Below are 14861 nucleotides of genomic sequence, written 5' to 3'. Positions count from 1 at the left end.
GAAAACATGTAATTTCATATCTTTCAAAATCAAGTTTCACCAAAGGAAAAAATAATTAAACAATGTAGGAAAACTGAAGATTTTCCGGATTTTTTTTTTGCGTCACTATTTATGTCAAAAAATCCTCCGCCTTCTAAGTGGGTACTCAATATTGGAACTAGACAGTGATTGATTGATGGTCCGCAATTGCAATTTAAAAAGACTGTTAAGAATATTCTTAACAGTCGATATATCGACATCGAATTACAAGAGTCTATAAAAGATAAAGTCGCAAAGTTAGAATTGTCTTTTGGAATTACTACGGAGAGGATTATTCAATTAAAACTCAAGCCCCTCGAACAAATGTAAAGTTTGGTTTAATTATACCGGTCTTCGCCTGCGGTCTTCTTTTATAGCGACACCTCTAGGTCTTAAATTAAGTTTGTCTGGCGGACTTACAAGCTTGTTGTTTATTATAAGTGAGTTATTTAGCTAAATGTTTCAACCAACGTCTTCTGGAACAAATGAGATAGAGCAGCAGTTTAACTGAAGTATTTTTTTTTTAATTCTACCAATAGAAGCTTTTAAGTTAAAAGTTTCACTAATAAATATTCTACGAAAAGCTTAAATAAAATGTACATCTGCTCAGTGGTTTTCGAGAGGTATAAAGTGGTGCCATATACTGTAAGATGAAGTTTATTCATTATTGCTAAAGTTTTGAGTCCCAAGCAAATATAAGACAGGCAAAAAATAACAATAACCAGTTTGCGACAAACCCGTCGCAGGCAATATTTCACAAACGATGGATAAAAAGTAAACAGTGAAGGGTGTTATTATGTAGAGCTCCGTTACACGGAGTCAATGTTCCGATCTGTGACGTCACATCTGACACTTGTTCAAACAACATAGCTAGGTAAACAAGAAGTCTAGACTATCAAGTTGGAGTGGGTACTTCACTTATGCTGGGTTACACCATCTTACTTTGACTTTAACAAACGTCAAAAGTCTGTCAAACTCCATACAAAAAGCACCGGTTATCGTTATAAGTACGGTCAGGGGTGCAACTCAGCTTTAGTCATTTGATGTAAACTTTTATGTTTATCCTTTGAAACATGCGATCAAATTATGCATTTATTCGGTCATACAGCCACTCGTGCTTGCTTATCTTAGTTTTACGGCCAAAAATAAGCTTCGTTCTTACACTAAATAAGCGTTTTCAAGAGACACAATAAGTAAGTACTAAAAATCGAAAGGGAAAAGTACTGAAATGCCTTGCTTTATTCTCCTAGTATTAAACATTGACGAATTCATTGCCCTCGAATGACACGGATTTGCGAAATAGTATCTTAGTAGCAGCACATAGGATTTATTACCGCTGTTTTACTCGAGAACGAGATGCTCATAATTCATGCCCAACACTCGATTCAGTGCCTCACTTTTTTATTCGAATATTACTCGATGCGAAAATGAAAAGCGAATATTTGTTTCGCTTTGAATAAGATAGGTATATGACGGCGAATTGACTGGGTCATCAATGAATAGGTATTAGTTATATTTAATATGCCTCTGGCAGTTTAAGCGAAAGTTATATAGCGGTTTTGAAATTGTTTGTACAGGAACCGATTATTTTATATTACAACTTAATTTATGAGACTTACTGTAAGTCTAGCTAAAGCTAGATTAATTATAAAACTTGTGAAATAAATTGCCTCAGTAGCAAATTATAAGTAAGTGATCTTTTTATACAATACTACTGGGCAAAGGTACTATGGGACCAACCATCTTGGTCCAATATTTGATGGAGGTTTATATGATAAGTGGACAAACTTTCAGTCAAGTGCTTAAAGTCCGAAGTTTATGCTTAACGACTAGTGATAACATCAAATAAATCTTGCCGAGACCAAGTTTTAACGGTCTTAATCCCGATTCACGGAAACGTTTGTATAAAAGCCGGCTTAGAACAGCAGTGGTTTAGCCGTCATTTTAACACAATTTTACAGCAATTAACTTGCGATTGTTTGCAGTCCAAACCGCTGCTGACTTTCTCAGAAAAACGAAAATGTGACTTGGATCACGATGGCTCTACCATAGACAAATATGGTCTGAATGATCACCCATCCATTGACGACGGCGATGTAGGTTGCTTAATTTCGTCAATCAACTAAAGCGTTGCCGCTATCAAGCTACAAGCACCTCATCAATTTGTTCAGATGAGATATTGCCTAATTTAGGAAGCTATATTATAATAATTTAAATGCACGTTAACACGTACTACACAGCTGTTAAATATTTTTTTGGTAAGATGAAAATCGATAACTCTTATCGTAAACTCGCTAGAGTGCAGTGTATTGCAGAAGGGGAGCTCTACTTCTCGAAACGACTTGGATATATTCCCAAGGTCGTTTCTCTGCGAGGCCTTCCAAGTTGTAAAATTGTTACTGAACTTTTGAAGAGACTGACCTCGAATTCCAGCTTTTGGAGCATTCATTTTTAAAGTTGGCTTCGGATGTGTCCTTAGAGTCACTGTTTGTGAAGTTACACGCGAAGAACTGTAACATTATAAAGTACGGTCGACAGCATGTTAGACTCTATTTTGTCGCAAAATAGCACTAATTACAACTTCATAACATGCCACAATGAGTTAATACAAATAGCTCAACAACAATAGTGAATTTTTAATGGTGAACATACCATGGTGAACTTCGAAATTAGTCAAAAATCCTTTGAAACCTAGGTACCGTATTTTGTAAAAGAGGAAAACATGCTGCGACAACCCGAGATAACCTGCGTAAAGGGTGAATGATTCTGAACTTGATTAACATTAATAACTGGTTGTACGTTTTTGATAATCTTGGAAGTTATTGCTGATTGATTACATTAGTGATTTAGCCACACTTTACAATGATTAAGCTCTAACAAATTCGCTAGTTGAGACTCTCCATTATGCGTTTAGTTCTTCTAAACTTTAGGATAAATTGCCATACAGTTTTTATTTATTTATTTTATTTTAAACTTAAATGCACATAAAACATTGTACATAAGGCATCAGTAAGCGTAAGTTTTCAGTGTCATTAAGTGATCAAAAAGCTGTAGTAGCTCCCGCCACCGCTTACTCACAAGTGCGGTCAAACGTCGTCGCTGCGAGTGAGGCCGCGGATGCGCGCGGCTCCTGAATGCAAATTGCCCTCCTCTGCTTATTGACCTGACGGCTACCCGGAATCCCTGGTCGTTTTGGGAATCCGTTTTTGTGATTGAAGTCCAAAGATGCCGCGCGTCATAATGACTTTGCTTGAGCCAAAAATATCTTATTAGCTGTTAAATAAAATACACAAAATGTTGTTGATATTTGAAAATTTGAAATATAATATAAATAGCCTACTTACTTAATTTTATGTGGGTAATTCCAAAGCAAATATTTTTAGTAAATAGGCAAATTGGAGGATAATTAGGTCTTATTTATTATCAACGCTTATCAATGAAAAGCTACTAGTGTGCGTGGGTTATTTGACTGGCTAATTAAACTAAATCGACTGACGTGAGTCATTCGCTCTCTTCTGTTCTACAATCTTGCTAAGCTGGTTAAACGCTATTAGTCCGAAGGTGTCATGCTCTGGGGCGGGACCACCTTAACGTAGGTACATATAATATATACGAAAGAAATGTATAAAATATGTATATAATTGTAGACTTAGTTAAAAAAAATGTATATCTATAGTTTTGTTGTAAACATTAATTCAAAGTGGTCCCGCCGGAGAGCATACTCCCTAGCGGGACCACCTAGAAGATTTCGTTACTGAAGGTTTCTGAATTCGTTTATAAGCCCATAAAAATGTATATTAAATGTATACAAATCTGCTATACTCAATTTTTTATTTGATTTAGTATAAACCGATTTACGGCAAATTTAAAATTTCCTTTCGGAATATTTAGGGGAGACTGGCCCAAAGCGGGCACCAAGAAAAAAACACATGTGAAATGAGAAGTGAGTGAGTGAAGCGAATCTCATGAGCATGAATACTATGTGAAATGGAATTTCCACAAAAAATTTCATCCCCTATTTTAATTTTACTCCCTTTTTTACCAACTTTAAAGGCAATATTTGTATCTAATCAACAGCCCATAGTGAGAGGACACGTTTCTGAGCCGTACCTATTATCATCATTGATAGCACACGCACACCTGGTTGTAGACTTTCGTCTTTAGGTACTGAGATATTTTGAATGAAAAGATGTTGCGTAGTTTACTGAATGCTGCCCAGCCGAGTTGGATGCGACGATTGACCTCTTTCTCGAAATTGAATCTACGTAGCTGAATCTTTTGTGCGAGGTAGACATATTGTCAACAATCTTGAGAATCTAGCTCCCAATCGAAACTGGGTAAGACGCAACATGGGCCTTATAAACAAGCTCAAAGTAGCACAGCGTGTTATGGAGAGGGCTAATATGCTCGGTGTTTTTTTACGAGATCGAATCAGACATGAGGAGATCCGTAAACGAACTGAAGTCGCTGACATAGCCCAGCGGATTAGCAAGCTAAAGTGGCAATGGGCAGGGCACATAGTACGCAGACGGCCGATGGGGCAGCAAGGTTCAGGAGTGGAAGCCACGTACCGGAAAGCGCAGCGTAGGACGTTCATCCACAAGGAAAGCAGACGGATTACCTGACGTTCATCCACAAGGAAAGCAGACGGATCACCTGATGGTAAGTAATGTCCTATGATCAGCAGTGGACTGGTGATGATGATGAATCAATAGCCTAAAAAATAAGTTTCAAGATTCTAGCTTTTTTTAAAAACTTTCAAATATTTATGACTATGACTATACAACCTATCATTCATCCCCATTTTCAACCCCTTATAACATCTATAACTATTTTTGCATCAATAAGTAGCCTAGGTATGCCCTTTTCAGGCTCTATACTATCTGTTTACTAAATTTCATTCAAATCGGTTCAGTAGTTTTGACGTTAAAGCGAGACAGAAAGAGCTACTTTCGCATTTATAATATTAGTATGGAGTATGGATAGGATACAGATATAGGCACATAGTAGGTACACAGAACTGACGGCCGATGGGGCAGCAAGGCTCTGGATCACCATCATCTCAGCCATAGGATGTCCACTGCTGAACATAGGCCTCCCCCAATGCTGCCTGGTTGGTAGCAGCCTGCAGCCAGCCAGCGCCTTCCTGCTACCTTTATCAGGTCGTCGGTCCACCTTGTGGGTGGACGTCCCACGCTGCGTTTTCCGGTACGTGGCCTCTACTCCAGAACCTTGCTGCCCCATCGGCCGTCAGCTCTGCGTCCTATGTGCCCTGCCCATTGCCACTTCAGCTTGCTAATCCGTCGGGCTATGTCAGCGACTTTACTTAACTAGTTCGTTTACGGATCTCTTCATTTCTGATTCGATCTCAGAGTCAAAGTCAAAATTTCTTTATTTGTTTAGACTAATAAATAGTTCTTACAAATCGTCATTTTGCTCTTAAGGAGCCTCTACATGTCTCATAATCTTTTTATACCAGCGCTTCGAGACCAACATTTGGCAAGTGCTGAGAAGAAGCGCCGCAACAAACTCAGTCAGTCACCACTGTCTGCCGGTTAATATAAATAAATAGAAAAAGCAGTAGTAGGTACATTTGATTCAGGAGCAGTTCACTGAATTTACCACGCATTCTTGTATGGTGTATCTTACAAGAATGGGTATACAAAATTGCGTGGTATATTAAACAAGGTAGTAACGTGCTAATATCTAGACTTACAGATTAAGATACTTAAATACTAGTAGAAATGACTCGCATTAATAAATTTGAATAACTTGGATTGACCAGTCCCCGAAAGTAGCGCCTGTTCACAGACATGACGAGTGAACCAGCCATCGCTTCACTCGACCATATTAGAGGGAATGTAACGATGATCTCGTAAAGAAACACCGAGCATACTTAGCCCTCTCCATAGCACGCTGTGCCACTTTGAGCTTATGTCATAAAAACTTATTTCGTTTTGCATAATCTGTATGTTTTTTTCCTATTTTACCTTAAGGTGCCCGCTTTGGGCCAGTCTCCCCTAAATGTTCCGAAAGGAAATTTTAAATTTGCCGTAAATCGGTTTATACTAAATCAAATAAAAAATTGAGTATAGCATATTTGTATACATTTAATATACATTTTTATGGGCTTATAAACGAATTCAGAAACCTTCAGTAACGAAATCTTCTAGGTGGTCCCGCTAGGGAGTATACTCTCCGGCGGGACCACTTTGAATTAATGTTTACAACAAAACTATAGATATACATTTTTTTTAACTAAGTCTACAATTATATACATATTTTATACATTTCTTTCGTATATATTATATGTACCTACGTTAAGGTGGTCCCGCCCCAGAGCATGACACGTCCGAAGTTATGCGACGACTTCGCCGATAGTACCGAGAAGTAACGCGAGCTGGAGCGTGCCGGCATGCGAGCGGCGGGATTGCATCTCCTTGGTACCTGGAAGTGGATGTGGAAGCTGGAGGCGGCGCCGCGGGCGCGGGCGAGTCAGGTGCAACGCTCGCCCGCGTGCGCTGCGCCCGCGCCGCCGCCTCAGTGCCGCCGCGCGCGCCGACTGGCCCACGCGCACGCGAATTCACGCATCATTTCGCAAACGCACCCCGACCGAACCCAAACAAAACCATCCACACCGCAGCCTATAAATAACGCTAACGGCTACCATTGAAGATCTCGCGAAATCTGTGCAAATTCTGTTGTTATTATGTTATAAATTCCGACATAATGGACTATTAAGAACTTTGGGACCGAATAAGGAGAGCGCTAGCTGAACGTCTGCGGTGATTATTCTTAATGGTTACTCTTGTTTATGGTTCAACGGATTTAGGTCTGTTACATAGGCCTATGACGGTAGTTGTGAAATCACAATCGAACATTCAGTTTAAGCTTTCAAGCTTCATGACGCTCACTCCAATAAAGTTGTAAGTACATAGCGAATGTAGAGCAAGGATTAAATATCAATACAATGTCTAAGACTTAAAAGATATCACCTATTGCCTAAAATGACTCGTATTATCTACCTGCGTAGCTTGCCATTTTATTTAACATATTATAATTGTCAGTCAAATGCAAATGATTTATCGAAGCCTTACGGCGCGGATGAGAGACAGGCAAGGCCGCTGCATGTTATTTGCCATTTTCTCTTCTCAATGACTGACAGCATATCGATGTTATATTTTAATATTAAAATCTAAAAGTAGTTTTGATTAATGTTAATAATACTGATAATTGCATCGTTTATGATAAGAATGTGCTTTGCTAATTATTTACATACAGATATGCATTCGATAAGCTTTAAGAAATGCCATTCGATTAAGCGTGCATTCAAGCCATGTTCAAGGTGAAAAGGATTTTTATCACACCGAAACTAGATTCCGATATTAGTGGCAATGACGATTGCGGCCGATAAGGTGTGTTATGCCACACAACTTATCGATAAGGCGCTTATTTGAGTCACGTATGCCATTGCTTAACGCACAGGTGCTCTGCACAGGTTATACCAGTAAGCGGATGGTTTAGTAAATAAACGTTAAAGTTACATAATTTGTCATTTGTCATTTGTGTGGTCTTTCAGTGTTGTGCTCAAAGCAGTTCCGTGTTGTACAAAAGGGTAATGGACGAAAACATGCATTACAATGAAAGGCAGACTCTTACATTTGAAACAATGTGTTACACGGCTGTGGTGCGCTAATGACTGCTAACTGAAGAAAGCTCAGCTCGCGTGTGCCGCGGATAGTGCAGTGAATTGTGTCCGGTTTGGAACAGCACTATTTGCATAGTTCACTCCTGATACTGTGTTGACTTAAATTGAATTGGAAATGTATCGGAACGGACCTCTCACCAGTAGCAGCAGCACCTCGACGTCATCTGGCTCGTCCGATCTACGGGTAAATACTATTTTGTTCTTTAAAACTTTACCTCGTATTGTTGTAGATTTGGAGATCGTAATGGCCGAACTTGTAAACTATAAGGTACAAAGTAAATAAACTCTAGATATAATATAAAGTTCGAATGAAATGCCCCTCACTTTATTATTCAATACCGGTTCGGTTACAAAATTTTATTGTATTTTGATACTTATTGGATTTCTGATAGCACACAAAATGTTTATTACATTGATTGATTTCTGAATACCTCGAGTCGCTCGGGTCAGTGGTTCTTTTTAACGACCGTTCGTGTTTTGGCTGCTTGGAGACGAACTTTTGTACCCAATATAAAGCTCCACTCATGTCAGAACAAAGCTCCTTGTGGTATTCACGTGCGGCAATAAAGCTTTTGTGTGCCTACTTTATTATTAACTATTAAAAACCAAGGCTAACAATTTTATTTTTAAACATTAAGTCATCTTATTTTACGAAGAATTACATTACCTAAAGGTGAAATAATACTCAGTACAAGATTGCTTAGTCGAGCCGGCATTTCTTGGGAGAGCACTCATGCGCTTGCAGTTCAATAAACTGAACGTAAGCAAAGGTACTCGCTGAACAAATAAAATGGCAAAACCACGACTCGCCTTTGAAATACGCGGGTCACATGACACTGACACCGCTTAGGGTGCTCTCATAGTGAAGCCGAGCTTTAATGAAGCTTCAAAGATGTCAGATTAGCGACAGGCCTCGGGCTTCTCAAGTTTGTGGTAATCGGACACTGGAGAACGTCAAGCACGTTAGAGCTACACTTTATTTTTGTAACTTTAGACGTTTAAATATAGAACGAAGTCACGTTAGCACCTCTGATATTTTGCCCGATAAGATACCAATATGTACATTTTTAGATAAATCAAAAGTTCGGTACTTTTCTAGATGATATATTGACGTGGGAAGTCAAAGATAACAGTACCCATTTCATGCATCAGTTATGCGAGTGAAAGTGAAGTTCACATCCCTTTTAGAAGTGTCTGAAAAGTAACCGAGAGTGTATGCAGAAAATCAGAAATGGCGACTGATTCACTATGTTTGGCCGGAATGCGCGCCTGATCCTCGCCCGCGGCGCGCGCGCAGTACCGACGCTAAAATGCATATTACTCCGATATTTACCGCTTCGACTTATAATAGCTTTAGCCAATAATTTGAATGAATAATTATTAACTTTCCCAGTGACCAAATACCTCAATAAATCAGGATTTGTTACGGACTGTAATGGCTCCGGCTGAAGTTGATTGGACCTTTATTAAATATCCTCGATAACTAATTACATATCTGCAATATTCGTGACTTGTTGGATTTCTTGGCTTATTCTTGTACGATGGAGACCTATCTTGCTAACATGTTGTTGTTTCAGCCAAATGACGTCCACTGCTGGACAAAGGCCTCCCCCAAGGTTTTCCACAATGAACGGTCCTGCGCTGCCCGCATCCAGGCTCTTCCCGCGACCTTTACCAGATCGTCGGTCCACCTAGTAGGAGGCCTGCCCACGCTACGTCTTCCAGCCCGTGGTCGCCACTCGAGAACTTTCCTGCCCCAACGGCCATCATCTCTACGAGCTATGTGCCCCGCCCACTGCCACTTGATTTTAGCAATTCTGCGATTCTTGCTAACATAATGAATAGATATTACATAAAATACAAATTAAAATCAAAATCAAAAATATTTATTCAGTTTAGACCACAAGTGGCACTTATGAACGTCAAAATGTAAATAATAAAAAAAGAAAAGGTAGCCCTTATGGGGCACTTTACATGTCTCCTTATCTTTTGGGCCCTACCATTATTAATACCATACATTAATTAATTTTATAACCATCGCGTGTTTTCGCAAATTAAAAAATACCAAAGACTATCCTTTTATTGCTTTATCAATATGTCACGGATTAATCGTATGAGAATCGTAATCGGTTCTAATCGATTCGCATAATTCGTAATTCTTTTGACGAAGGTATTTTCGGGCGGGTCAGGCGCCCGCAGCGGGCATCGGAAAACGGCCACAAACACCAATTTGGCGAGCAATCACAACTTGTTTTGACTAAATTGCCGCTTCCGACACACATCACTGACTCGCAAGATATGAATATTCAACGACCCGACCGCCTCTAAAACGATATGGAACTTCTGTTAAATGTTTAACTTTGTTTTCGACATCGTTCAAACTAGGCTAGACCTATTTTGTGTAAAATATTTCCTAAAGTTTCTGAGTTTGGTGCTAACGTTGAAGAAATAAAAATTTTAACTATTTTACCGCAGCCATTATGTGGAGTATTTTTAAATTGAAAGTCTCTACATTTATACTTACTTTATCTTTAATCTGCTGTAAAAATGCTGTCATAAAGTTTGTCTTGAACTGCATAATTGACATCTGACCTCGTCTGAAGTAGGTAGATTATTCCATTAACTCTACTAAGGCTACAAGAATGCCGCTGCGGCAGCTTCGTCAACAGTAGCGGCGTAAGGGGGGGGCGGTGGGGGCGGTCCGCCCCGGGTGCCAAGCATCAGGGGGTGACACAAGTCGCGCAGTAGTACTCACTGGCACATTTGCATGGCAAATCTGCGGTCTATGTCATGATGCGGGGGGGGGGGGGGTGCGATTGTCTTCGAATCGGCAGGTAACCCCAAAATCCTAGGGGGTACCAGGGGGCCAGGGGGTGCCTTAGGACTTATTACGGGGGGAGGGGGGGGGGGGTGATCGCCCCGGGTGCCAACCCATGCTACGCCGCCACTGTTCGTCAAAGAGCTTCCAGCGTGAAATTATTAAGTTCACACTTATTGTAAGCTTGCACAAGTTGCGCTGAGCTTTCCTTTGATGCTTTAAGCAATTATTTATTTTATGTTATGCTGCTGTACTATAACCACTCTACTATAATAGTAACTTATTGGTGTACATAAAGACTTGGTAAATAAATAACAAATCAATTAATTATTTAGAACAAGTATTAATTGAAGCGAGTAAAGGTTTATTCTATTAAGTAACTACTAGACTTAACTCGTTATTCCATAGCTTAAATTATTACTCCTGTAAAACGAGCAGGAATTAATGACTTAAATTATAAGGACCAAGCTAATGTCACACAAATTACAATCGAAATTAATTCAGAGTCCCGCGAAATAGATTGCGAATAAATTCCTTGAGCGCGCCAGTTAATTACGTCTTTAGTCAACCGCAAATCTGGCGGCTGTCGGGCGTTTGTTATGTCACGAGGGTGTGGTGAACTTAATGCCTCTTCCGGTGGGTCGCTCGATACTTTAAATGTCACCCAGTTCGGAACGGGAAGATCGTGGTGTGGACCGGTATGGCCTACGCGGAGGTATGCAAACTTTACAAACCCAAGTTTTATAGCCTGGCGCGGTGAGATTCGCGAGCCGAGAGCGCGGCGGTTGGCGGCTCACAGCGCACACGCACAATTTCTTGCGATATCATTTAAGATTACGTTCCGTGTTCGATCTATTGTTCGATGTTTTAGACAAGGAAATCGTTAAGCACTAGGAACTAGTACCTACTTGATATCAACTAACTTGAATTGCCCATAGCTGTTAACGTCATATTCGTGTTTTTTTAAATATTACGTGACACGCTCCACACAAAGTTTCGAACTCCTGAAGTTGTTTCTATTACTTTTGTTGAGTACTGCAGAAACTTAACGCATTTAAGCCAACCATAACAACAAATATGTTGTGCAAGACTTCAGTGGTTGAAACCACACATTCGTTCCCTTCTTACTTGAAAGGAAAACTTCTGCCAACTCAAAGGACGTACTTACTTACATAAATGTATAAAAATTCATAACTGTTTTGCCCTTTAACAAAAGGGACTGCCTTATTAGATTTGTTCCAAAATTTGCTGTCCCTTTAGGCGATGAATATCACAAACTTTTGTGGAACAACTGTAACTCTCATCGCCTGAACAAAACGTCGCGCCTGTAAACAAAACTTTCTGCGAATTAATTTAATATAATCAGGATTGTTCAAGGGGCATGACATTTCGGATAATCTTTATCGTTGTACTTTGAAACATAAATGAAAATATGAATTACGTAGCTAATTATGTATTTGCTGATAAGTTACCTACTATCTGGACATAAGATCACCCAACTAAAATACAAAAATAAATGCATTGACAATTGGATAATACAGTCAGTTTCATTTCTCATGAATGTCTGGAGCGCTAACAATGCAAGGTCGTCTCGGTTGTTGGAGGAATTTGGTCAACCGTAGGGTAGGTTGGGATATTTATGCTATCTTTTCGCAAAAAATCTTTGAAAGCTGTGCATATTTTATTTAAATAACCATACGCAAAGAAGAAAGTCCAAAATCGACGCATATAAATCTGCGGGATCAGGCACGATGCTTATTTATATCAGACGCTATAAATTCACGGCCGTCTGTGGTATTCGCGATTGTGTTAGTCTGTTTGCATGCTTACTAACCACAAATAGTTTACATTGCTGATTTCTCAGCGAAAATGCGTTCTATTACATCTCGCCGTGAGTGGGAATTGGATGATATCGATACCTTTGATATCATATTTGCAAGTTCAATGACTCTCAAACGACTCTGCCAGGTAGGTAATTTGGTTAAATTGGCATTTTTCTTGATTCGATGATAAACTTTATGATCTATTTGCGGTTCTTTTCGTTAATAAAGAGCGGTATAAAAATGAGGCGTGATAATTAAAACTTTAAGTTTGTGATTGGAGGAACCGCGAAGAAATATGAATACTTTTGAGGTTTGGAACAAGATTAGTAGGTATGATAAGTTGGGTGTGCCTTATGTTTGTGTTAATTAGGCTGAAGTAAGTGCTTTCTCTGTCGCTCATTATCTTACGACCACTCTCGTTACGGTTCTACCTGGCTGAATTAACGGTAATAACCGTAACTCCATGTGGGTTGCTTAGCTCCCATACAATGGCCTCAAAGGGCTTAAATGAACGAAACTGTCGTAGATGCCGTTTTACTATGTTATCGTGTGGGATTACCAAGAGAACTTCTATGAGGAATGTCATCCCTATCTACCGTAATTAAACCCACAGATCTTATTAGGTAGGTACTTCTATGTCTAAAACGACAAGATTTATGTATACTTAATATTACAAAACAATAACTAAATGACTAGTCTATAAATAGAGGTTAATTCTCAATATCTTTTGTTCTAAATATACCTTTGGTATCTGCCGGTTGATACAGTTTTTCGATTCGGCATGTTAATTTTTTTAAACGCGGTGATGTGTGTGATGATGCGAGGAGGTTTAATTGAAACGGCGCAGGCGCACAAAAACATCAATAACGCCGATCGACCCGGAACTAGCAGTCAATCATTCCCACTGTTGGAGCCGCTTCATCATGAAGCGGCTCTGAATTTTAAAATATTTTAAAGAATCTACCTTTACAATATTATATGGCGTGTTTTCAACATGCACGATTGCCTTTGTACTTTTAACAACTGCAACATTTGGAAGAAAGCGGAATCTTTTAAAGGAAATAATCGTCCCTTAAAAGCATTTACTCGCTTTTTCTTTTTAGAACTGCCTTGAAAAAGCAGCACTTCATGGAGTCATAATATTTGTAATAAACATGAACTTTATTTATTATCATTCTAAAAATAAATGTGTTGGGATTTCAGCGACTTAACTCTTTCAATAAATATATTACGTGTACCGAGTAAATCCATTTGTAAGTTACACATTGGGACAGCTTAACTTCGATGGTGAGCGCAATCGTATTAAAAACGGTCCACATTCCGCACGATCACAGATCAGAAGGAAAAAGCGATTAAAGCTCGACGCACATAAAGCTTTCGGTCAAAGACTATTATTGAAATACCAATGTTCTTCGTCTATGTGATAAACTTGGGTAGGTAGTCTAAAATATTTATCGTCTAAGATTCTTGCTATATTAACGGGAGCGGATGATCAATGAAAATGTTGAAAAAACTGGAAAAACAATTCAAACTATTTTCACACGTCGAAGTCGCCGTTATAAATAAGGCCTTTGTGATATACTTACTGTAGAGATATTGTTTAGGATCGGGGTGGAATCAGGATAGTGTCTAGGTTTCTTAGTGTGCGGCGGGCTTTAAAAGCACCGTGGCAGCTTGTGTACTCGCTGCTAATCGCTTTATGACAAGCGGATTTTTTGCGCCCGCGCCGCCAAACCATGATTTCGACGCGATATATCGAGATTGAAAGAGCCGATAATCGATTTCTTGTTAGCGTTCCACTTTGGGGTTACAGAATGAGCAGGAAAAACCTTTTTAAAAAGAGAAATAAATATTTTACTTTAACGACTCTATCACAATTTATTATGGCTATAAACATAATTGATAGAAAGAACATAAATGATAATAATACAATGACTATAACTCTGTATTAACTTTATGCATTCATTCATATCAATTTGTCTGTCATTATTCAGTAGGCAATAAAATACTTATTGTAATTTGCATTCGCTTGACTTACCTCTCTTTATAAGTGGTTTTATTCGTACTAGTATTATATTCTTTTTAGTTTACTACATTAGCATTCAACTAAATGCATAATATTAAACATTTAAAATGATGCTACATCGAATAATAAATAATAAACTTTGTTATAATTAAGAAGCGTCATACCAATCAAATAAGGAGATTGGAGCGGAAATGCCGTCTTATAATTTTGGCGATATTCGATGACGAAGTGGTCCCGTCACTTGAAGAGTCTGCGTTGCTTATTTTGGTAGCTCTCAAATATTTTGGTCAGGCCCTTCACAATTTGCTGTGACGCGCTATCACAAGCGCGGTCGCGGGCGCAGCGAGTATCTCGTGCACTTTAATTGCCCGGACAGCCGATGTCGTCCGCGGATTGAGTCGTCCGGCGCGCGCGCACGCAGAGACCCAACATTCACTTATTTTATATCACGCATTACCTGCGGAATTG

At 39.2% G+C, this 14861-nt stretch overlaps 1 protein-coding gene across 7 annotated transcripts in view; it reads left to right on the top strand.

The window, feature by feature from the left end:
- Positions 1–14861, top strand: part of LOC135087836 (tensin-1) — a 126339-nt gene that overhangs the window by 32929 nt on the left and 78549 nt on the right. The window contains exons 1-2 of one of the 7 annotated variants that reach the window (XM_063982659.1): positions 6574–6803; positions 7598–7910. The exons of 3 other annotated variants lie outside the window; for them this stretch is intronic. In XM_063982659.1, coding sequence (XP_063838729.1) covers positions 7842–7910 — 69 coding nt within the window. In that variant the 5' untranslated portion in view covers positions 6574–6803; positions 7598–7841. Of the gene's footprint in view, positions 1–6573; positions 6820–6856; positions 6945–6967; positions 7911–14861 lie in introns of those variants that run through there. 3 more of the 7 variants (XM_063982660.1, XM_063982658.1, XM_063982662.1) reach the window with 3 other exon arrangements.

This window comes from Ostrinia nubilalis, chromosome 3 (genome assembly GCF_963855985.1).
Source record: "Ostrinia nubilalis chromosome 3, ilOstNubi1.1, whole genome shotgun sequence".
NCBI classification, from domain to species: domain Eukaryota; kingdom Metazoa; phylum Arthropoda; class Insecta; order Lepidoptera; family Crambidae; genus Ostrinia; species Ostrinia nubilalis.
Note: the sequence above shows the minus strand (reverse complement) of the source record. Positions and strands in the feature narration are given on the sequence as shown.